We start from the raw sequence: 23,700 nt of genomic DNA, 5'->3' as shown, positions 1-23,700 counted from the left end.
AAACCAATGCTAGTCGTTGTCGGCTAGCAGTGTTTTTGCGCTCGCGGCGTTGCAACGTGCCTGTAGCAGGTTTGGTTGTGTGGCGTTGAGCCGCAGTTGAACAAATTTCACTCACCAACATTCAGGTGTCAGACGGGAAATCTCGCTAAAGTTCTCAAGACCAACCGTGAGTTAAGAAGAAACAAACATGGCCGACTGGGAAGCAGGAACAGCGATGGTCTGTTGACGTTACAAAGATGTCTGCACCACCTTTCTGATGGTGGTTATTTTGGCTTCCTGTCTGTGTTTCCTTTTGAGAGGAAGAGGAAGCTTCTGATTGGCTACTGTCCCTCCTACTGGGTTAGCCTGTCGCTGAGAACCAGCTGGCTTCCAGGTCCAGACAGGTGCTTCACTGGGCAGGTAACCTGACAGAATCTGGTCCAGGTCCGTTTGTGCTTCGGTCTCGGAACGGCGAGTCCGTCTCAGACAGGAAACACGGAAAGCATCGAAACCTGGCGGGAGAAACTGGGTCACGGCTGTCAGGGCTTCTGTGGGAAAAGGTAAACACCGCTGATTGTGGGAAAACAAACAGACTTTATGGTGAAACTGGGGTGGAACGTTTGGAGAAAGAGGACTTTTAAACGTTTTATATTCATTTTATGAAGCTATTCTCCAGCAGTGACTGGGCCAAAGATAACATTTCGTACCTCAACAGACTCTGAAGCTGAATCACAGCCAATCACAGTCTGCATATCAACAAAACTCCTACTTCTGCAAAAACTAAAATGAGACCAACTAACAGTTTGAGCTAATCAGGAGTCGCCTGCAGCAGCTGCACGTTTCAGGCAGCAGCCAGCCTCCTGCAGCACGTGTCTGCTGTTTACTGAGCTCCAGACGTTTTTCTTGGCAGCCGCCTGTTGAAGGGAAGCTCTCCATAGAAACCACTGGAAACGTGGAGTCACTGCTATTAGCTACCACTGCTATTAGCTACTGCTGCTATTAGCTACCACTGCTATTAGCTACTGCTGCATTTAGCTACCGCTGCTATTAGCTAGTGCTGCTGTTAGCTAGTGCTGCTATTAGCTAGTGCTGCTATTAGCTACCACTGCTATTAGCTAGTGCTGCTATTAGCTACCACTGCTATTAGCTACTGCTGCTATTAGCTACTGCTGCTATTAGCTACCGCTGCTATTAGCTACCGCTGCTATTAGCTAGTGCTGCTGTTAGCTAGTGCTGCTATTAGCTAGTGCTGCTATTAGCTACCACTGCTATTAGCTAGTGCTGCTATTAGCTACTGCTGCTATTAGCTACTGCTGCTATTAGCTAGTGCTGCTATTAGCTAGTGCTGCTATTAGCTAGTGCTGCTATTAGCTAGTGCTGCTATTAGCTACCACTGCTATTAGCTACTGCTGCTATTAGCTACTGCTGCTATTAGCTACTGCTGCTATTAGCTACCGCTGCTATTAGCTAGTGCTGCTGTTAGCTAGTGCTGCTATTAGCTAGTGCTGCTATTAGCTACCACTGCTATTAGCTAGTGCTGCTATTAGCTACTGCTGCTATTAGCTACTGCTGCTATTAGCTAGTGCTGCTATTAGCTAGTGCTGCTATTAGCTAGTGCTGCTATTAGCTAGTGCTGCTATTAGCTACCGCTGCTATTAGCTACTGCTGCTATTAGCTACTGCTGCTATTAGCTAGTGCTGCTATTAGCTAGTGCTGCTATTAGCTAGTGCTGCTATTAGCTAGTGCTGCTATTAGCTACCGCTGCTATTAGCTACCGCTGCTATTAGCTACCGCTGCTATTAGCTAGTGCTGCTATTAGCTACCGCTGCTATTAACTAGTGCTGCTATAAGCTAGTGCTGCTATTAGCTAGTGCTGCTATTAGCTACCGCTGCTATTAGCTACTGCTGCTATTAGCTACTGCTGCTATTAGCTACCACTGCTATTAGCTAGTGCTGCTATTAGCTAGTGCTGCTATTAGCTAGTGCTGCTATTAGCTAGTGCTGCTATTAGCTACCGCTGCTATTAGCTAGTGCTGCTATTAGCTAGTGCTGCTATTAGCTACTGCTGCGTTTAGCTCATTTAAGCTTCTCCTCTACTGATGATCTGTCCCAGCTCGCCGGGGTTAGGGCAGCCACCGTGTTCCCCGCCTCGTTTGGACAGCAACTCCCTGTCGGTCTGCATGACGCGCCGTCAGCTGGAGAACAGCAGCGAGTCGACGCCTGCAGGAGAAACCGCAGGGAAGTGAGGGGCTTCGTGAAAAGAGCTCAGAGGCTGAAACAGGAGAACGCGTGAAAAGTCACCTTTTTTATTTTGTTAAAGTGTAAAAACCACAACCGTCACACAGAAAGACACAATTATTTGATGTTTTCTGCATCTGGTTGGTAAAATATGACTCAATAAATCAAGTGAACTCTGCCTTTCATCAGACGGAGGCGGAAATCACAGCTGCCTTTTCAGTTACCACCGAGTGGAGGAGTGGCAGGTGCAAACTGCGCTTTAAAGTCTCAGATTTAAATGTTAAAAAAAGTTATAACCTGAAACTGTGCATTAGTTATGTTTCTCAAAAAACCAGAGTCATTGTAACGTTTAAGTAAAACCAGCCGAGACGCAGCCAGGACACGCGACACTACGGCACGTTTATTAGAGAAGGTGTGGAAGGAGATCCACAGGGCGGCGTCTCTCTGCAGGGACAGGAGAGTCATGACTGGATGGAAACACAAACAGATGGACCAGGAACGGGATCCAGATTCACAGAGGAGACAAATATCCACCAGCCAGAGAGGCGGAACGGTCCGGGCTCAGCAGGAGGTCAGAGACTCTTCTGAAGGCAGAAGCAGTGGTCAACGCAGGTCAGCTGGTGACGATCAGCTGTTTGAGCAGGGAGGATGAAGAGCAGTCAGAGGGAGGAAGAGTCGGCAGCACAGTGAGGGCGGAGCTGAAATCGTGGCGCCGTTCTGCTGCCCAGCGGCGGAGCAACACGTCTTCTGACCAGCGTTCTCACGCTGACGCAGCTCCGCCAGGTCTCACTTTTCTGCACACCTTGTGGTTTAATGTGACGGATTCCTGCAGAATAATGTCACCTAAAGCTGATCGCAGGTGACAACAAAACGGATTTAAACCTGAGTCAGCAGGTTATCAGCTGCCATGTTTCTGTTTTTCCTGGTGATTTATAAAAACTACTCGGGTCAGGGGGGTCGTCCTGCCTCAAGCGGAGGAGTTTAAGTATCTGGGGATCTTGTTCACGAATGAGGGAAGAAGGGAGATCGACAGGCGGATTGGGGCAGCGTCTACTGTGAAGCGGGCGCTGTACCGGTCCGTCGTGGTGAAGAGAGAGCTGAGCCACAAAGCGAAGCTCTCGATTTACCGGTCGATCTACGTTCCCACCCTCATCTATGGTCATGAGCTTTGGGTCATGACCGAAAGAACGAGATCACGGATACAAGCGGCCGAAATGGGTTTCCTCCTCCGCAGGGTGGCTGGGCTCTCCCTTAGAGAGAGAAGCTCGGTCATCCGGGAGGGACTCAGAGTAGAGCCGCTGCTCCTCCACGTCGAGAGGAGCCAGTTGAGGCTCGGGCATCTGGTCAGGATGCCTCCTGGACGCCTCCCTGGTGAGGAGTTCAGGTCCCACCGGGAGGAGGGGAGACCCAGGACACGCTGGAGGGACGATGTCTCTCTATGGCCTGGGAACGCCTTGGGGTTCCTGGAAGACCTGGAAGAGGCTGGAGAGGGAAGCTTATGTTAGTCTTTAGTTTTTTCTTCTTTTTATTCCTAAGTTGTTCGTCACAACCATGATGTGTCAACACCATAACTGACAATTTACCAAACTTTGATGGAATTTTATGAAATAAAATCTTAATTTTGGTAAAATGTAAAGATTTAATGGACCTGATGAGCTACAATATGGCCTCCTTCAGAATAACGTCATATAATTGAGGTAGTTTGGCTTTTTGTCAACTCCGTCAGAGTTTTTCTGACTCTTTCACTGAAATTGTTGTCAAATCTCACTTAAATGTGCAATTAATTCATTTTAATGTATTTTACATAAATTGCGTTACTTCACATTTATCAGGTTTTTCATTTTACTCTCTAGTTTGTCACCTTCAGTTCTGTGTCGACTCCGTCAGATGGACTTTTTGTTGTTTTAAATATTTATTTTGTTTCTTGAGAAGCATTTGTCTGTAAAATGAGTAAAAATATCAGTAATAGGGTCATTAAAAATTATTTTTTATTTATTTTTGTCAGATTGTGATGACAACGTTCTGGGTCAGGTCCATTAAAAAAACAATGTTGCAACTGGGAGCCTGCAGCTCAGCATCTTTACATTTACAAAACATTATTTGTCATATCTGCATACATCAGGTTGAGAAATAACGAAAAAAATTACGGGAAAATTAAAACCCATTTTGTCCCTGTTCTCAAGAATCACTGAATTAATAAAAGTGCAGATATTTATCTTAAAAGATAAATAAATATTTAACGTAATACTTTTATTTCTTACTTTACGGCTCGGCCCATAACCAACTTTTTCCCTCCTTTCGATCTTTTCTCCCTGCAGAAACGTCCGATGTTCCCGTCTGTCGCACATTTAAAGGAAGTTTCTGTAAAATAAACTGGAAATCTGGACATAAATTCACCAAACCGCCTCCAGCCTGATTAATAAATGCCTTTTTCCGTCTGATGGTCATTTTTTTTATTTATTGTTCTCGATATGAAACTGAAAAACAACAAGTGATTAAAACAAATAAAACACTTTCTGACTTCTTCATGTTTTGATTTCTGGTTGTGATTTGAAAACTTAAAGTTTGAACACAGGCCTCTACTGCTGGGTTGGAGTTTCAAAGCGACTTCCTGCTTTTTAAACCATCAAAACAAAAAATATAAACTTTTAAATGCATAGAAGGTCAAATCATCTGTTACATTTATTATGTTGTTAATAAGAACATAAAATCTGATCACTTATTAACATGTTTTAAATTATTTCGTGTTGTTTATAAGATCGATAATCAGAATTTCTCAGGTTTTATCTGTAAAGCTGGACGCGGTTTACAGTCTGCATAGGAACGGCGCCCCCTGGTGGAGACACGGAACTGGACACGTTGACCTTTAATCACGATTTATTACTGAAAATTAAACGTTATTAAATGAATTAGTCCTCAAATGATTCAACTCGGTTCTGCTATGCACAAAAATATAAAATATTATCTAAAGAAATTCATATTTTCATTGAATTATTTTAAAAAAATGCCAGTTCTGAAAGTATTTATTCAGATCCTGTGGCGGATACACACCCGAATAAATGCTTTTATTGTGAAGGGGAGAAGACACCAACGGTTTCCTTTTTTTGTTTTGGTTGGAAGAGTTTGAGAATAAATCATAAATGAACCTCTGAACATGGTAACCGTTTCCTCCATCTGGACACAAATCAGTTTATTGGCTCTAATTTAGCGACAGAACATTTGATCCAAACCGTAGAGCTCCAGAAAAGTTCAGCCTCTAAAAGTAAAGAAATGAAAACCCTTCATTTGAGGAGCTAAACGCAGAAACAGAAACCAGGCGTCACCTTTCCACAGTTTATTTCCTTTTAAAATAATTCATACAAATGCATACAGTTCCGTCGTTTGACCAAAAATAATGAGATTTACGGTAAATATAGATTAATATGTGATATTGCTACGTCACCATGAAGGGCGGCAGCAGGGGGCGCTGCGCCAGGGACGGCGTTTCAGGGATCCGTCGGTTCGGACCAGGACTGTTTGCAGTTTAGGTCAGAAGAACCAGAACCGAGAACCAGAACCGAGTCAGCCCAGAACCTTCAGTCTGCGGCGCGTTGCTGGAGGTTTTTTATCTTTTTGTTCAGATTTATGAGGATAAAGTCGGAATATTATGAGAATAAAGACACAAAAATACCAGAAAAAGATGGAAAGTTTTGGGAAAAAAGCAAAACTTTGATGGTTATTAAATTCTGCGGCTCTTTCTTCGAAACTCAGTTCAGCCACTGATAATAATTTAATGCTGATGCGTTAAAAATAAAGTTTCTCCTTATTTGTAATACTGATAAACGTCAAGATGCTCAACTTTCCTCTTGTTTTTAATCCTTTTTCAGGTAAAATAACTAATTTATTCTGCTAATATTGTGACGTTTTATGGCTGATCTCATATGGCTTTTTTTCTTTTATTATAATTTTGTTTTCAAATTATAACGTTTATTCTCATTACAACTTTTTCTCACTTTTTATTTTTCATACTTTATTCTCGAACTATTATGCCTTTTTTTATTGACTTCTTTATTACATTACATTTTGTATTATTATGTCTTTATTTGTTGTATTATTACGACTTCAGTTCTCATAATGTTGCAGGTTTATTTTATTTCCATATTATGAATGTTTGATGTGCAACTTTGTTCTTGAATTGTGACTTTTTATTGTATTATTATGACTGTATTCTTGTATTTTTACACCTTTATCATATTATAATGACTTTAGTCTCATAATTTTATTGATTTCATTATCGCATTATGACTGACATGCGGCTTTATTCTCGTATTTCTACTTTCTGTCGTAATGTAAGAATAAAATAATGTTTGATTCTTACATTATTTTGACTTGTAATCAAACATTTTTCGCCCTAAGATGCTGAAACGCTCCACGGTGGAAATGTTCATCCCTGGCTGCGACGCTCGCTGCCTCACCATGAAGAAGACCAGGTAGGCAACAGGAAACTGTTTTTACTACTCGGCTGCAGGTAGGGGGGGGGGCAGAAAGGACTGCTGGGTAATTTACTGCCCCCCCCCCTACCGGCGCTGCTTTAGACACAGAAACAACCAAGTCACATTGACACAGGCAAGCAGAACACAGTATGTACACATGAAGAGAGCAGGTGGTAAAATGGTAGCAACGGGAAGGCCCGGCTTGATGTTAAAGGGAAATCTCAGGAAACGCCTCCGCTCCTCTGTGCTCATGTCTGTTTGTGGCAAGCGGGAGGCGTTTCTTCTCGAGACGTTAAAACAATCTTCAGAGATCATCCGAGTCTCATCTTTACCCAAGTTCAACCGTTTTTACTGTCGGTAACCGTCCCAGGACCAGGAGGAATCAACTTAAAGTGCATAAGAGTCATAGTTTAGAGCCAGGAAACCCGAGAATACAAAATGAAAGACGTGAAATAAATCACAACTGGCCTTTTCTGTTTGTAAAAAGTATAAAAGTAATTTTAAAAAAACCACACCTACCCCTTTATGTAAAACAGGAAGCACTTCCATATATGGATGATGTTGTTTTCCGTTGTAGACAGAAAACCAAACTATTTAAGGCGAATATGCTAAGCTAGGTGTGGGGTGAAGACGTAAACGAGCCAGGAAGGCAGATTTTATTTTTTCTGCTTCAGGATTTAAGAGAAAAACCAACTGGAAGCTAAAGAGAGAAAACAAAATGCTGTTCATGCTGCAGCTTGGACAGAAAGCTGGAAAAGGAGTTGTTTGTGAGCATAAAGTCAACCAAATGGCAAAAAGCAGCACGTTTCACATCTACTAATGTTAAGAGCGTCGACTCCAAACTGTCAGCTGCAGCTTTGACTTTGTGTTTTTCTCTTTTGAAGAACGCTCGCCTTCATCTGAGTGTCCTACCCTTAGCATTACTAGCTTGTAGTGAAATTTAACGCTAAGCTAAGTGTTGCTGTGGGGGAACTGATTCAGAGTTTGATTTGTGATGGAGTTAAACCCTCAGGGCTAAAACATGGATAAAAAACGAGACCTGCACAGATCGCCACAGCTACGTTCTCTCAGCAGGTCTCGATGCGCAAATCCGACTTTCTTTTTCCATGAGCATTCATACTACTAATTAAAAGTGACCAAAGTTAGACTCTTTTTGCACATGATGATCCAAATGCGCCGAAGAAGATAGATGCCGCCCAGTAGTGCTCTGTTTATGGCAGTAAAGATGGCCGCCGCGGCGCTCTGTTTACAGAAGTAAAGATGGCCGCCATGAGGCTCTGTTTACGACAGTAAAGATGGCCTCCATGGGGCTTTGTTTACGGCAGTAAAGATGGCCGCCATGGGGCTTTGTTTACGGCAGTAAAGATGGCCGCCGTGGCGCTTTGCTTACGACAGTAAAGATGGCCGCCACGGTGCTCTATTTACGACAGTAAAGATGGCCGCCATGGGGCTTTGTTTACGGCAGTAAAGATGGCCGCCGCGGCGCTCTGTTTACAGAAGTAAAGATGGCCGCCATGAGGCTCTGTTTACGACAGTAAAGATGGCCGCCATGGGGCTTTGTTTATGGCAGTAAAGATGGCCGCCATGGCGCTCTGTTGACGGCAGTAAAGATGGCCGCCGTGGTGTTCTGATTACGGCAGTAAAGATGGCCGCCGTGGCGCTTTGTTTATAGCAGTAAAGATGGCCACCGTGGCGCTTTGTTTACGGCAGTAAAGATGGCCGCCGTGGCGCTTTGTTTACGGCAGTAAAGATGGCCGCCGTGGCGCTTTGTTTACGGCAGTAAAGATGGTCGCCATGGCGCTCTGTTGACGGCAGTAAAGATGGCCGCCGTGGTGTTCTGATTACGGCAGTAAAGATGGCCGCCGTGGCGCTTTGTTTATAGCAGTAAAGATGGCCGCCATGGGGCTCTGTTTACGGCAGTAAAGATGGCCGCCGTGTTTATGGCAGTAAAGATTTAGATCCACATATGGAAGTGGAACAAATTGAACTTTTTGGGGTGAAAGGATCTGAACTGGGTCACATCTGTGTGAACGTAGCCTAGCATAGTGTTGGTCACTCTGGTTGACAAAATGTCATTCCTGCATCAAAGTTATAATGCTGGTCAGAACAGGAGCAGAATTGCTGCCAGAATCGGTGAATTATTAAAAACAAACCATGTTTCTAATCAGTCTCAGGCTGTCGCCTCTCAGCCCATGAATGAAAACATCAGAATCAACGGGTCCCAGCTTGTTTACCATTTCACCACCTCTCCTAAAACGTTCCTCCCATTTCGCCTCCGGTTCGAACATTTACACAATCCCAGAGCAAAGAGACATGCTCCCGAAACAAAGCCAACAGAAACAGGCATTAGATCAACTTTATATCTCACTAAAGTTGTTCTTTTCTAACGCAGCGGGACGCGGAAAGGCAAGCAGGTAGAAAAACAAAAGCACTGAGTGGCATAAAAACTATTTAGAAAAGAAAAATGTTAGAAAAAACTAGATTACCAACTGAGGAAACGTAGGTTCCTGAGATGGTGTGCAAAAAAGCTGCCTCGTTTTTGGGGCCTTGCTAATTTAGGGACAAATAAAAAGAAAACGAGATATTGTATTTTTAAACCAGTCAAGACTGGAATACAAATATCATCATGTTCTAAAATCTGTTCACAGGCAGGTTACATTCATGTCAAACCCAATAACTTTGCTTTCACATCACATAAGGAAAAGACACAGAACACATGAAACCCTCTAAAGATTTTCTGGATTCTTTTCCCCCAAATCAATTTAAAATTGCTTCCACTTTTTCTGTTGAGGCACCAACGATCAGATGTTGGTTTAGAGGAACTCTCTGGGTTGTTGAGTAAAGCGTCAGTCCTGCTCCAGCTGGGAGGGAGACCTGCCTGTTGGGAGGCAGGTGTGACCTGAACCGTGTGCAGAGGGGCTACAGCTGGTCGCTGGGGTGCTGCTCTCTGTCGCCCTCTGGTGGCTTCACTGTGTTCTGTCCGGGAGACGGCGCGTGGGGCGGGTGTGCGGCAGCGGGCGGGAGGGTGTGCGTGATGGGCACGGCGCTCGGGATGATGCCTTCGACGGGCGGAGGGAGGCCGCCGGCCGGCAAGCTCACAGCCCCGGCGGGGTACCTGAGGGGCAGGAGGGGCAAAACTGTTCAGTGGGTTTTACAGAGACCTGACAGACCAGCGCAGATGGTGATGGACGCAACGGCTGATCTGTTTGGAGAACTTTAGATTGAGATGAATCAGAAAACCTGAGGCTGGAGGTTCACCTTCCAACAGGACAGCCGCCTTAAACATGCAGCCAGAGATATTATGGGATGGCAAAAGTCCAGCATGTGAGTCTGTACTGCCTGTGAAGGTCTTAGTAACACAGGCCACATTTTTCTGCTTTTTATTTATAAAAACTGTGAAACCATGTGTCTGTTTCCTTCCACTTCACGTATATGTACTAAGAGTGTTTTCACACCATCCCTGTTCAGTCCGCTTTAACCCAACTCTGGTCCGATTGCCTGGAAGCTCCGGTCCAGTTGGTGAGGTGTGAGTGCTAATCGACCTCTGACCTCTGGTCCTCCAAACCTCAGGCTGGGTTTGGTTGAAGTGAACTCTGGTTTGGTTTTAATGTGAACGCCCAGCGGACCAGAGACCGCTCCAAAAGCAGGAAGTGGACTACAGCACAAGGCATTCTGGGTAAATACAACCAAAGCTAACATGTTAGCCTAGCGCTAGCAGGAGAAATGTCTCCTGGTCTTTAGCCTAAACATAAATCCTCCAACTGCTAAAATCTCCATCTTGTTTCCATCTGGTGAAGAAGGAAGTTGCTCTCTGTGTCTTCAGAGGTTTTTGTGTCGTTTCCTTCAGTGGTTCTTGGTGCAGCGCCCCCACAGGCCAGGAGGGGAACAGGTTTTCCAATTAGTTTGGATCATTTGACTGCAGTGAGAAAAAGAACGGCAGCAGCAGGAGGTGGAACAAATATGGCGAATTTGGTTCCTTATCGAACCGAGTCTGCTGGTCTATCAGGTGTAAAAACACTGAGTTGTGTTGCACTGCAGCTGCATGTATTGATAAGCTAGATGTTGGATCGTCTCTAATTCTTGCCGATAACTCAGCCTGACAGCCACAGCGCCGGCCGGTTACCTGTAGGCGCCGTTGAGCTCAGGGTGGACCGCAGCCGGGTCGACGGCCCAGTGGTTGTTGGGTGAGAGAAACTCCTTATTCACACAATTCTTCAGACTGTCTGGGATCCGACCTGAAAATGAACAAATAAGGATCAGCAAAACAAATCTGTGTTTGTCTGTCTGATAAGGGAACTCCTAAAATGTGTCCTTTGGTTACTGACTGTTCACCAACCTGTCACAGCCCTCCGGATTTCCCTCGCCGCCTCTTCTCTCATCTCCAGTGACGCCTGTTCGCTGTACCAGGCGGCGTGCGGCGTGCAGATCAGGTTGGGAGCGTCCTTCAGTGGACCCTGACTGAAGCTGCCACGGCAACAAACGGTACGCTTCAGATCAGCTGCAGGAAATCACTCTGTCCAGTTACTTTATTATTTAGCTCAAACATAGAAGACAAACTGGGATTCACACAGAAAGAAAACCGTCCCCAGCATAAGGTGTGAAACTGATCTGGGACTTTTAATGCGAAAATTAAATGCAACAATTTGTTGTGGGTTTTCTCTAATCCACACAAGGTCAAAACTTTACATACACTCGGCCCTTCTAACATTTGGATAAACGTCCCTAAAGTTTCAGAGAAACCAACGAGCTTCCGCCATCTTTCTGGTCAGAAACGTTACAGTTTACAGAAATCAGATGGTGTCTCGGTGCTGGCCCGGCGGCTCAGTGTGGCCCGTGGTTATCCGGGTTAGATGTTTGTTTTGGATCATGGTTCTGTTCGAACCGCCAAACCTCTGACCCAAACCGTCACCCTCAAATTGTTCAGGAAATTCAAGAACAACCAAAGGATCAAGATCATCAGAATCTGGATGACATCAACTGCAGTTTGCTGTTGGTAGATGGAAAACCCAAACATCTTCCGGAGAAAGGTTTGATGCTAACGAAGCCAGTTCTCTTACAACTTCCATCCATCCATCCATCCATCCATCCATTTTCTTCCGCTTATCCGGGGTCGGGTCGCGGGGGCAGCAGCTTCAGAAGGGAGGCCCAGACTTCCCTCTCCCCAGCCACTTCTTCCAGCTCCTCCGGGGGAATCCCAAGGCGTTCCCAGGCCAGCCTAGAGATATAGTCCCTCCAGCGTGTCCTGGGTCTCCCCTCCTCCCGGTGGGACCTGAACTCCTCACCAGGGAGGCGTCCAGGAGGCATCCTGACCAGATGCCCGAGCCTCAACTGGCTCCTCTCGACGTGGAGGAGCAGCGGCTCTACTCTGAGTCCCTCCCGGATGACCGAGCTTCTCTCTCTAAGGGAGAGTCCAGCCACCCTGCGGATGAGGAAACCCATTTCGGCCGCTTGTACCCGTGATCTCGTTCTTTCGGTCATGACCCAAAGCTCATGACAACTCTTACAACTTGATGAAGCATTTGCTCAGTAGAGAAATACCTGAAAGGTTCTGTCTCATGGACATCCAGAGCCGCCCCGCGTATCCTGCCCTCCTTCAGAGCCTGAGCCAGAGCCTTCTCATCCACCAGGCCCCCCCTGGCTGTGTTCACCAGGAACGCCCCCTGCCGCATCTTTAACACACACACACACACGTTCAGCCCGGACTTGATGTGACTTTCTGAGCTTCCTTGATGGCCTTGCCAGCCTCTGGGCTCTGCGTACCTGTTTGATGGTGAAGTCGTTGATCAGGTGGTGGTTGTGCTCGTTGAGGCTGCAGTGCAGAGAGACACAGTCAGAGTGGAAGAGAAGGTCCTGAGGAGGAAGACGATAAATCCCCGTCAGAATGTCACTCAGTAATAGATGGAAACATTTCCGCTGCAGGACCTGCTGCCTGCAGGCCCTTCAGATGTTTCTAAAGCTTTCTGACCAGAGGTGTAAATGAGGTTTAATCTCATCGACTGGAATCCTCTATTCAATTGATCCGAAGGCACAGAAAGGTAGACATGAAGGCCGGCTGGGTTTACCTGTAGGGTGGTGACCCGTTGGAGCCCCAGGGATCTTTCTACACCGTCAGCCAAATACGGGTCGTAGAAAATCACGTTGAAGCCGAAGGCCTTGGCTCGCAGGGCGACGGCCTGGCCGACCCGGCCTACAAACACATCCGGTTTGTTACGTCTAGATCAGGGGTGGGCAATCCTGGTCCTTTAGGGCCAGTGTCCTGCAACTCTTAGATGTCTCCCTGGTCCAACACACTTGAATCCAACAGCTGAATCTCCTCCAGGTTCTCCAGAGTCCTGCTAACGACCTCATTATTTGACTCAAGTGTGTTGAAATTGAGACACATCTAAAAGTTGCAGGAGTCCGGCCCTGGAGGCCTGGAGTTTCCCACCCCTGGTCTAGATTGTATCTGTCTTATACAGGATTGTCTTGCTGAGCAACAAGCTTTTTAGCATGTAGGTAAAAAAGTTTGCTCTCCTCCGAATCTTAAACTAATCTGACTTCTCATGACTTTCCTTCAACGATGCCTTTCTGCTCGGTCAGATTAGTTGTCCTGTACGAAATGAAAAGGCCTGAACTGATGTGGACCAGTTGGTGACACCAGTTTGGACGCTCACCGAGCCCAATGAGTCCCAGCGTCTCTCCTCTGATCCGGGCCGCGCCTGACGCCACCTCTCGGATCTGCTCCACGCTCTGAACCCGCGTCCCTTCCCGGAGAGCCTGGCGGGAGTGAAGACGCACCGTCACTTCAACGGAGCGGACAGCGCAGACACACGGTGATCCTGCTGTAATTCACTCTGCACCACAAGCTGAGTCCTGTCAGACTACAACACATGAGTCTAAGCAATGATTTGAGGAACAAATCATTTTACTGTACCTTCTACACTTTACATCAACGTCTTTCAAATACAGCCACATTCTAAAGAAAATGAAATGTTTCAATTTTGCTTATATGTCAGTTGGCAGAGATTATTTGTTAGTTATAGTGTAAATAATGATGGCGGTGAGCGGATGCACACCTCCAACAAACCCAGTGAGTGTTGGTTCCCTGCCTGCTGTCTGGGCTGCGGAGCTACAAACCTGGTGCAGCCAGGTGGTGCGTCGGTACAGGGTGAGGACGTGGCACAGCGTGGAGTCTGCCGTCTCCTCCACCGACGCTGCTGGCATGTTGCACACGGCTATACCTGCCGGAGCAGAGAGCAGGGTGAGCTTCTGGAGGAGAGCCAGCTGACGTCTGCAGAGTGACGGAGCCGCTGGGAGGAAGACGAGCTTCAGCCAGACTCCTCTGGTGAGTCCTCGGTTGTTTGGAGGTTAGTTTGTTATTCTGTTTTTCCTCTTTCCTGTTTCTGTTTGTTTTAGTTCAGGCCTTCTTAGTGATTCTAGTTTCTTTCTATGTTGTTAGGTCAGGTTATTCCTTAGTATTAGACTTGTTTCCTGCCCCCTGTGGACTGTCCCTCACACATCACGACATTCTTATCATCACGCTGGGACAGATTACACTTTAATTGGCATTTATTAAAAGTAATATGTTTGTGCATTTTAATCGTTTAATTTGGATCACAGACGCAGTATTTATTTTACACAAAAGTCCCAAGTTGGAACCTTTGGTATTCGTGTGTTTCTGTTGCGCCCATAAATCTGACGCACTAGCTGCATCCACTGACAGCATCGATGGAGGACGAAGCCGCTTCTCTCGGCTCCCTGGGTTTTAATTTCTGCTTCTAAACCATCTGATTGAAAAAGACTGGTGTTGGGTCCAAGTTGTGCTAAAAGGAGTTAGCCTGTCAGCGAAGCCAATCCTGTGGCTAGTTGAGGGTGCTTGTGGCTAGTTGAGGACGTTTGTGACTGGTTGAGGGTGTTTGTGGCTAGTTGAGGGTGTTTATGGCTAGTTGAGGGTGGTTATGGCTAGATGAGGGTGCTTATGGCTAGTTGAGGGTGTTTGTGGCTAGTTGAGGGTGTTTATGGCTAGTTGAGGGTGTTTGTGGCTAGTTGAGGGTGTTTGTGGCTAGTTGACAGTGTTTATGGCTAGTTGAGGGTGTTTATGGCTAGTTGAGGGTGTTTGTGGCTAGTTGAGGGTGTTTATGGCTAGTTGAGGGTGTTTGTGGCTAGTTGAGGGTGTTTGTGGCTAGTTGAGGGTGTTTGTGGCTAGTTGACAGTGTTTATGGCTAGTTGAGGGTGCTTATGGCTAGTTGACAGTGTTTATGGCTAGTTGAGGGTGTTTGTGGCTAGTTGAGGGTGTTTGTGGCTAGTTGAGGGTGTTTGTGGCTAGTTGACAGTGTTTATGGCTAGTTGAGGGTGTTTGTGGCTAGTTGAGGGTGTTTGTGGCTAGTTGAGGGTGTTTGTGGCTAGTTGAGGGTGTTTGTGGCTAGTTGAGGGTGTTTGTGGCTAGTTGACAGTGTTTATGGCTAGTTGAGGGTGCTTATGGCTAGTTGACAGTGTTTATGGCTAGTTGAGGGTGTTTGTGGCTAGTTGAGGGTGTTTGTGGCTAGTTGAGGGTGTTTGTGGCTAGTTGAGGGTGTTTGTGGCTAGTTGACAGTGTTTATGGCTAGTTGAGGGTGTTTGTGGCTAGTTGAGGGTGTTTGTGGCTAGTTGAGGGTGTTTGTGGCTAGTTGAGGGTGTTTGTGGCTAGTTGAGGGTGTTTGTGGCTAGTTGACAGTGTTTATGGCTAGTTGAGGGTGCTTATGGCTAGTTGACAGTGTTTATGGCTAGTTGAGGGTGTTTGTGGCTAGTTGAGGGTGTTTATGGCTAGTTGAGGGTGTTTGTGGCTAGTTGAGGGTGTTTGTGGCTAGTTGACAGTGTTTATGGCTAGTTGAGGGTGTTTATGGCTAGTTGAGGGTGTTTGTGGCTAGTTGAGGGTGTTTATGGCTAGTTGAGGGTGTTTGTGGCTAGTTGAGGGTGTTTATGGCTAGTTGACAGTGTTTATGGCTAGTTGAGGGTGTTTGTGGCTAGTTGACAGTGTTTATGGCTAGTTGAGGGTGTTTGTGGCTAGTTGAGGGTGTTTGTGGCTAGTTGAGGGTGTTTATGGCTAGTTGAGGGTGTTTATGGCTAGTTGAGGGTGTTTGTGGCTAGTTGACAGTGTTTATGGCTAGTTGAGGGTGTTTGTGACTAGTTGAGGGTGTTTGTGGTTTGTACCGAGCTCCCCGGCGGATTTGATGTCTATGTTGTCGTAGCCGCTGCCGATGCGAACGATGATGCGCAGCGCCTTGAACTTTTCCAGGTCTTCCCTCATCAGGGTGATGGTGTGGTACATCAACGCCCCCACGGCTTCGTTTAGCACCTGCACACACAGAACCAGCATCCGTCTTGAAAATTCAACCTAAATCAGAGAAAAGAGCAGCAGCTGCGGCAAAATCAACAGATTATTTTCTACATTCAAAGCAGACTTATTCTTCTAATGCTGACCCCGTTGCTAGGTGTGTTTGACCTTGTTGCTAGGGAGACAGTGTCACACTGGTTTCTCTTTGTCTTTTGTCTAATGGAGGTTGTCCAAGAGCTTAATGGAGCATTATCGCCACCAACTGGTAAGCAGTGAGAATCAAATTTTGCCCAGGAACCAAAATATCCATGGAGACTTTTCTAAAGCTGCATCGTCAGCGTGTGGACGTTACCTTCTCATGGATTTCCTGTGTGGACTGGGCGTCGCAGAACGCCACGGTTGCGACGTCCTTCAGGATGGGCATCTCCACGGTGCAGTCTCTGCCGTCCAGCAGCGCCACCAGGGGGCGCGGGTGCATCGGCCCGTTCATGATGGGAGGCCTGATGCCTGAAAACAAAAGGAAAGAAGAAGGCGGATCACTCAGGAGGTGTTTAACTGCGATCACTCAAACATTTCTGCATCCGGGGTGCACAAAGGAGCGTAACCACAGATCCTTCCTCCCAGCAGCTGGTCGACTCTACAGCCATCACTGCTCCCAAAAAACTCCAGGTTACTCTGCAAAAACACAAAACCTTCCCAAGGATTTCAGTTTATAGTTTGTACTGCAAATGTCTCAGCACACTTGAAATAAAATAAAACTAACTTACAACAAAGCCTGATGAGGATGAGTCTGAATGCACCAAACGCCCCTTTCACCTGGCTAATAATAAGGGAAAAATCTGGACTATTTCACTCATCACTGGAACTTTTTCATCAAATTTGAGGAATCATTCACTGAAATCGATCTTTTATGCCTCGCAGAAAAGTTGCTTGTTAGTTTTATCTTATTTCAAGTGGAATAAAATATTTGTGCCAGAAACGAGTTTAGAGAAACTTTCCATCACTCACAGTCGTATTGAGACAAAAGTAATCAAAATGTAGATACTTTTAGATTAATCTCTAATTTTTGTTATTTTTTAGAAAAATCTTGGAAATTTCACATTTTCAAAAGTCAAAATTTTTCAACTTTTGAATCTTTACAGAAAATGTCTGAAACTAATCCAAAAATGTCCTTTTTTATTTTTTCTGGCAAGTTTCTGAGTTTTAAATTTTGACTTTCTGAAAGGTTGTAAGTGAGTTTTGTCTTAATTCAAGTGTAAAAATATTTGCATTAAATCTAAACAGAAATACTTGGTAAGATTTTGTGTTTGAACCTTGAACCAAAAGCAGAAAGTTGAAAGTGCTTAGGGGCAATAATATCCATAAAAAGTTATTTTTCCTGCTCAGCAATAAATTAAAGATGAATTTATTAAAGCAACAAAGCAGAAAAAAACCAGGATGTGGATATTTTCTGAAGTATTGATCTCTAGCTGATCAGAAATCAGAACCTATTGGGTCAGTAATCAGGCAGGAGTGAGACCTCCCGTCACTTTTACATCTGAGGTTTCATTAATAAGGTCCTGCTGGCAGAGAGACGAGTTTCTCCAGGAACATTTCCTGGTTTCCCTCCAGATAGAACCGTTTCTGCTGACTCAGCAGGTTTTCCGCTGACTCAGCAGGTTTTCCCCATCTCGTCTCTGACATGCAGCCTGACACGAGCGACTCCTTCTGTCACTTCGCTCCCTGGAGGCTCCAGAGGCTCCAGACGGGATCCGGAGCCGCTCGGAGTCACGAACAGCCCAGAAAGTTTCATTAGCGTCGGAGCCAGAATGCATTGTGGGATTTGGACGTCGCATAAAGAGACGCGGCGACGGTAAGACAGCGTTGCAGGAGGCTCTGATAATAAAGTACATTTTCACCAGAAAAGAAAGAATTTTTGAGAATTTGCTAGAAAAAAGAAGAAATTTCTGAGTTTCAAATGTCGAAAAATTTGCTAAAAAATATATAGAATTTTGAGATTACTATCGGAAAGTTTCTGGAATTTTTTTAGGAAATTTCTGAGTTTGAAATGTTGAAAATTTGCGAAAAAGAAACAGAAATTTCTGAGATTAATCCCAGAAACTTTCCATAAAACACATTACAATCTCTGACTTTTCCATTATAGAAAATGTTATTTACTGTTCCTTTTTTAAAATCATGACCCAAATACGCCGTCGTCCGACGGTGACTGAGAAACGGAAAGTATTTCTGTCTAGTCTCTGTTGCAAATATCTCTGTAGACCTGAAACAGTAACTTACCAACAACCGATCAGTAACTCCTTAAATAAAAGTTGTTCACAGTGAAATCACGTTTTCAACCCGGCGGGTTTTCAAGACCTTCTCTCATCTTAGGGGTTATTTTTAACGCCGCTGGTCGGACTTCCTTCTGCATTTCTCGGCTCCGTTTGCAGCAGAACCGGACTTTAATCACAGAACCGGGTTTTGGTCCGGATCTGTTGGCAAACGCATTTTCTTTTCCCAACGTGTATCGAGCTCAGCTCCCTGCTCTGTGTTGCAGAACTGGTTTAAGCTGCAGATTTCTGCAGAACCAGAACCAGGCTGGGAGCGACCGGAACCAGCAGGAGGCCCAGTTTGAGCTCCGCGGTTTGCTGGAAACTCTGGATCTGGATTCCAGGCATTTCTGAGGGAGGAAATAACTGTCATTCCAGCGCCGGGTGAGATGACCTTGGAGGACCGGCTCCGCTTCACACGCCTCTGCAGCCCTCCACCTCTAAAGCCATGTGTCAAACTCAAGGCCCGGGGGCCAAACCCGGGCCGCCTTAAGTTCTTATGTGGCCCACTAGACTTTAAACAGACACATAGACAAATCGAGCTAGCCGTTGCATAAATTTTGGACATGCTCACAACGCTGGAGCGTAACAAGACGATTCTGTTATTTGCCATCTGGAGCCGCGCTGCTTCAGCCATTAACTAAACGAAACCTGGAGATGAAGGTATTATTAATTTAATAGCTGCATCTTTAATAGGAAAAATAAAACCAGAAAAATCACCAAAGAATAACTCAAAACTTCTCGTATTATCTTCTTTTTTCCTCACTCTTTTTTTGGCTACGCTACACACAGACCCGTTGCCATAGCAACCGACTGACAACAGCTCCGCTAACAAATCAGGATTCAACAACAAACACACACATTTCCCACACAAAGAACAGAAACTCAGTCCGCTACAGTTTTTAGGCTTGATGTTTATTTTGCGTCTGTTAATAAGTGGCCGCTGTTGTGGATTAGCTCCTGCTGCTGTTAGCTAAGCTAACACGGCGGTGGTTGATTAGCTAATTTGAAAACCCGCTCTACTGATGATCTGTCAGAGTTGGCGTGTGGGTTGCTGTTTTTTTTTTTGTTTTTTTTTTACTGAATTGAAACACGGCTGCACAGTGGCGCAGTTGGTAGAGCTGTTGCCTTGCAGCAAGAAGGTTCTGGGTTCGATTCCCGGCCTGGGGTCTTTCTGCATGGAGTCTCCATGTTCTCCCTGTGCATGCGTGGGTTTTCTCCGGGTACTCCGGTTTCCTCCCACAGTCCAAAAATATGACTGTCAGGTTAATTGGTCTGTCTAAATTGTCCCTAGGTGTGAGTGTGTGTGTGCATGGTTGTGTGTCCTGTGTGTCTCTGTGTTGCCCTGCGACAGACTGGCGACCTGTCCAGGTGACCCCGCCTCTCGCCCGGAACGTTAGCTGGAGAGGCAGCAGCACCTCCTGACCCCACTGAGGGACAAGGGTGAAAGAAAATGGATGGATGGATGAATTGAAACACCAAATTCTGCAGCACATCTACATGTTAAGGTTGTAATAGTCAAGCTAGCATAGCTGACATAGAGCCGTCACCTTCACCGTTTTATATTAAAACCTTTTCCTGACCTGGTTATCTAGTAGATGATGTGTTGATCATTTGTAGCAAAGCACTGCATCCCTTTTTATTTCTATCTTTTAACATCGCAGGCATTATATTGACAGCTTAATAGCTAAAACCAATGCTAGCTATCATCGGCTAGCAGTTTTGCCCTGCAGCAGGAAGCCGGGGGTGTGATGTCTTGCTGCAACATGTCTTTAGAAATCGGAGAAGTTTTTATTACCCTAAAACAGAAACGCTGTGAAGGAGAAGCAGCTCAGTGAGTCTGTAGCTTCATGAATCAGAAGGTGTGGATCTGCTTTTAAAACGGCTAAACTGTGATCTTCCTACTGTCCAGTCAAAACCCGTACTGACCGATGCGTACCGTTTAGTACACATACTCACTTCTACATACAAAGGAGCGTTTTTAGTTTATTAATAAAGACCAGAGGAGTCAAACACAAAACTACTAATTCAGATTGAGATAAAAACAAATACATGGAACTGGAGTTAATGTGAGAAATGTTCACTAATGTATTTATGTAACTAATCATATAAATATATGAAAAGGTTAATAGTTTAAGATAGAGTCGAGTACTTTCAGTGTTTAAACTACTGGCAGAGCACAGCTGGTGTAGAAACAGGAGGTCTCACTTCAACATAAATCTGTGTCTCATATAATTTTCATTAAAACTTGTTTATTCTTCATCCAGGATCCAGAGAAGTTACTTTTCAGTAAACGTAGATAATATTACCGTAGTAAAAGTAAAAAGTGCAGCGTGTTCGTCATTTAACTGAAGGTTTATATTACAATCATCCATGGAAATAATCCGTTTTAAAACGGTGGTTATGTCATAAATGAAGGTTTTCCTGCTAACTGATTATTTACCTGCTTCCTCTGACTCACCTGGTGTAAATCAGCAGCGGCTCAGACTCAGGTAATCTGTCTGCAGTGGGAATGAGAAACGTTTCCGTCTCAGCAGACGGCGATATTCCTGTTTCAGGAAACCACTTCTGACTGAACATGTCATCCAACAGGCCAGCATCGCTCTACGGTAACCACGGTAACCACGGTTACTGGGTTTCTAAGGTTAGCATGCACACAATCTATGGAAAACCCTGGAAAAGCCTGGAAAACTCTGGAATTTGATGAAAGTTTTTGAGTTTGGATAAACTAAAGATTATGGAAAATATAAATTTACAGATTTGATCTAATTAGCCATCCAACCAACCAACCATCCAACCAACCATCCAACCAATCAACCATCCAACCAATCAACCATCCAACCAACCATCCAACCAATCAACCATCCAACCAACCATCCAACCAACCATCCAACCAACCATCCAACCAATCAACCATCCAACCAACCATCCAACCAATCAACCATCCAACCAACCATCCAACCAACCATCCAACCAACCATCCAACCAATCAACCATCCAACCAACCATCCAACCAACCATCCAACCAATCAACCATCCAACCAACCAACCATCCAACCAACCATCCAACCAATCAACCATCCAATCAACCATCCAACCAACCATCCAACCAACCAACCAACCAACCAACCAACCAACCAACCAACCAACCAACCATCCATCCATTATCCATCCAACCAACCAATCAACCATCCAACCAACCATCCATTATCCATCCAACCAACCAACCAACCATTATCCATCCATCCAACCAACCAACCAACCAACCAACCAACCATCCATTATCCATCCAACCAACCAATCAACCATCCAACCAACCAACCATCCAACCAATCAATCATCCAACCAAAAAATCATCCAACATCCAACCAACCAACCATCAAACCATTGAACATCCATCCATCCATCCATCCATCCATCAACCAAACATCCATCCAACCAACCAACCAACCAACCAACCAACCATCCATCCATCCATCCATCCATCCATCCATCCATCCATCCATCAACCAAACATCCATCCAACCAACCAACCAACCAACCAACCAACCAACCAACCAACCAACCAACCAACCATCCATCCATCCATCCATCCATCCATCCATCCATCCATCCATCCATCCATCCATCCATCCATCCATCCATCATCCATCCATCCATGACTTCCATTAGAACCACATCAGAACTTCTCCAGTCAGAAGATGTGACTCTGATCTCTGATAAAAGCTCTTCTCATTCTTTTCAAACTAAAAGCCTTTTTCCTCTTCATCTTCCTCCTCCTCTTCCTCCCCAGCAGCCCTACCTTGATCCAAGGATTTCTAGAATCGTCTTTTCCAGCCACCATCACAAGGTGCATCCCTCACTCGTGTGTAAACACGTCCACACACCAGCGCCGCTCACGTGCACACACTCGTGTGTGTGTGTGTGTGTGTGTGTTCATGTGTAACTATCCAACAGGGGACATGCGTGTCATTTTACACTGACCAACAGGGGACTCACCGTTGAAGAGGGGACATTTTGTAGGTCCCCTCTTGGAAATGACCCTGTTTTAGGGTCAGGGGTTGCAGTTAGGACTAAGGTGTGAATTGACTTTTGGTTAGGGTTAGGAAAAGGGTTAGGTATGTGATGGTTAGGGTTAGGAAAAGGGTTAGGGTTAGGCTGTAGAAATGAATGGAAGTCAATGGAATGTCCCCTGTTGGATAGTAGCGTACGACTGTGTGTGCTTGTGTGTGTGAGTGAGTGAGTGAGTGAGTGAGTGAGTGAGTACGCTCCATGAAAAACGCACAACGAGAGGGAAATATGTGTCATGTCCTTGCTCGCCCTCGAAGAAGAGAGGGAGAGAGAGAGCTATTTTTGTCGAGGTGTTTGAGTCGAGATTTTCCCCTAACACACACACACACACACACACACACGCTGCTTCAGAGAGAAGGCCAACGGTTCCCCTTCTGAGCGATAAAATAGATAATAGTGTGAGGAAGACTTGTGAGGAGGAGGAGACAGAAGAAGAGGGGAAGAGAGCGAAGGGGGAGGGGAGCCTGAAGGTAGAATAATATTCACACACAGAGCCGGATAAAAGCAGCGTGTTTACCTAGAGGCATGCCTTTGTTGAGGAGATGAGAGCTTCCCATGGCGTGTTCCCGGCCGGCCAGCGCTCTGCACACAGGAACAGGAATCCAGTCAGCATATGGCGGCCTCCCTCCGTCCTCCCAGACCCTCAGTGACAAGCATACACATGTGCTCCCCCTTTTTCTCTCTCCCCTCCCTTCGCCGCCGCTCTCTCACCCCTCCCTCCTTGCCTCCCACCCCTTCCTTCCTCCTTTCCTTCCTTCCTGCTACAGAGAATCGTCCCTCCGTCTCACATGCAGAAGAAGAAGAGGAGAAGAAACGTGAAGAGTTTAGGAAGTGCTGCATTCATGGGAACGGGAAGGCGGGAGAGTGAAGGAGACGGTGGGGGAAGTCACAGTGTGTGTGTGTGTGTGTGTGTGTGTGTGTGTGTGTGTGTGTGTGTGTGTGTGTGTGTGTGAGGGGAGGAGCTGACGTTGGCCAAAATTCATCTTTTGTTTCCTGAAAACCGACAAGGAGGAAAAAAAAGTCGAGTTATGCAAGAAGACGACGACGAAGAGGAAAAACCGGTTCTGCTGATATTAGCTGTTAAAGAAACGACTAACTGTGAAGATCCAGTCAGAAAGTAATATTTAATACACAATATTCACTGCACTGTAAAAACACAAAATCATTAAAAAATGTTTTAGCCTGATTTCCACTGCAAATAGTTCAGTTTTCTCTATTTTTCTAATAACTTACAAGAAACTTTCCAGGAAGATGAAGAAGTTTGTTTTTAGTAAATAATTCCTGTGATTGATTTAAAAAGATTATTTTACTCATAACATTGGTAAATAAGTGAAAAAAT

General features: G+C 45.4%; 1 protein-coding gene and 1 long non-coding RNA gene across 5 annotated transcripts in view; one reads left to right on the top strand and one right to left on the bottom strand.

Moving 5' to 3' along the window:
- The window catches only part of LOC145553207 (uncharacterized), a 43,109-nt gene extending 38,378 nt beyond the window's left edge, over positions 1-4,731 (top strand). For all 3 annotated transcript variants that reach the window (XR_014089492.1, XR_014089493.1, XR_014089494.1), the window contains one exon: positions 4,536-4,731. This is a non-coding gene — a long non-coding RNA (uncharacterized LOC145553207). The remainder of the gene's footprint in view (positions 1-4,535) is intronic.
- An 805-nt stretch (positions 4,732-5,536) lies between these two features.
- Positions 5,537-23,211, bottom strand: ctbp1 (C-terminal binding protein 1). 2 transcript variants are annotated; one of them, XM_081611934.1, is made up of 11 exons: positions 22,879-23,211; positions 16,334-16,488; positions 15,858-16,002; positions 13,806-13,909; positions 13,343-13,445; positions 12,752-12,876; positions 12,450-12,539; positions 12,228-12,358; positions 11,026-11,153; positions 10,813-10,924; positions 5,537-9,804 (listed from the first exon to the last, which is right to left on the bottom strand). In XM_081611934.1, exons 1-11 carry the CDS (start codon positions 22,916-22,918, stop codon positions 9,609-9,611), a joined length of 1,329 nt encoding a protein of 442 aa, XP_081468060.1. In that variant the 5' UTR covers positions 22,919-23,211; the 3' UTR covers positions 5,537-9,608. The 2 variants fall into 2 exon arrangements, with proteins under 2 accessions (XP_081468060.1, XP_081468062.1); XM_081611936.1 differs by lacking the exon at positions 22,879-23,211 and adding an exon at positions 22,093-22,226.
- Positions 23,212-23,700: the final 489 nt, after the last annotated feature.

The sequence above is a fragment of the Poecilia reticulata genome, chromosome 10, assembly GCF_904066995.2.
Source record: "Poecilia reticulata chromosome 10, P_reticulata-male-v2, whole genome shotgun sequence".
In the NCBI taxonomy this organism is placed as follows: domain Eukaryota; kingdom Metazoa; phylum Chordata; class Actinopteri; order Cyprinodontiformes; family Poeciliidae; genus Poecilia; species Poecilia reticulata.
This window is presented reverse-complemented; position numbering and strand designations above follow the sequence as displayed.

Excerpts from the sequence above, each read along its gene's own strand:
- ctbp1 (XM_081611934.1), bottom strand. The coding sequence starts at position 22,918 with ATGGGAAGCTCTCATCTCCTCAACAAAGGCATGCCTCTAG. Across the intron at positions 16,489-22,878 it reads CAACAAAGGCATGCCTCTAG|GCATCAGGCCTCCCATCATG; the intron begins GTAAACACGCTG and ends TTTTGTTTTCAG. Across the intron at positions 12,540-12,751 it reads AACGGGTCACCACCCTACAG|GACCTTCTCTTCCACTCTGA; the intron begins GTAAACCCAGCC and ends CTTCCTCCTCAG.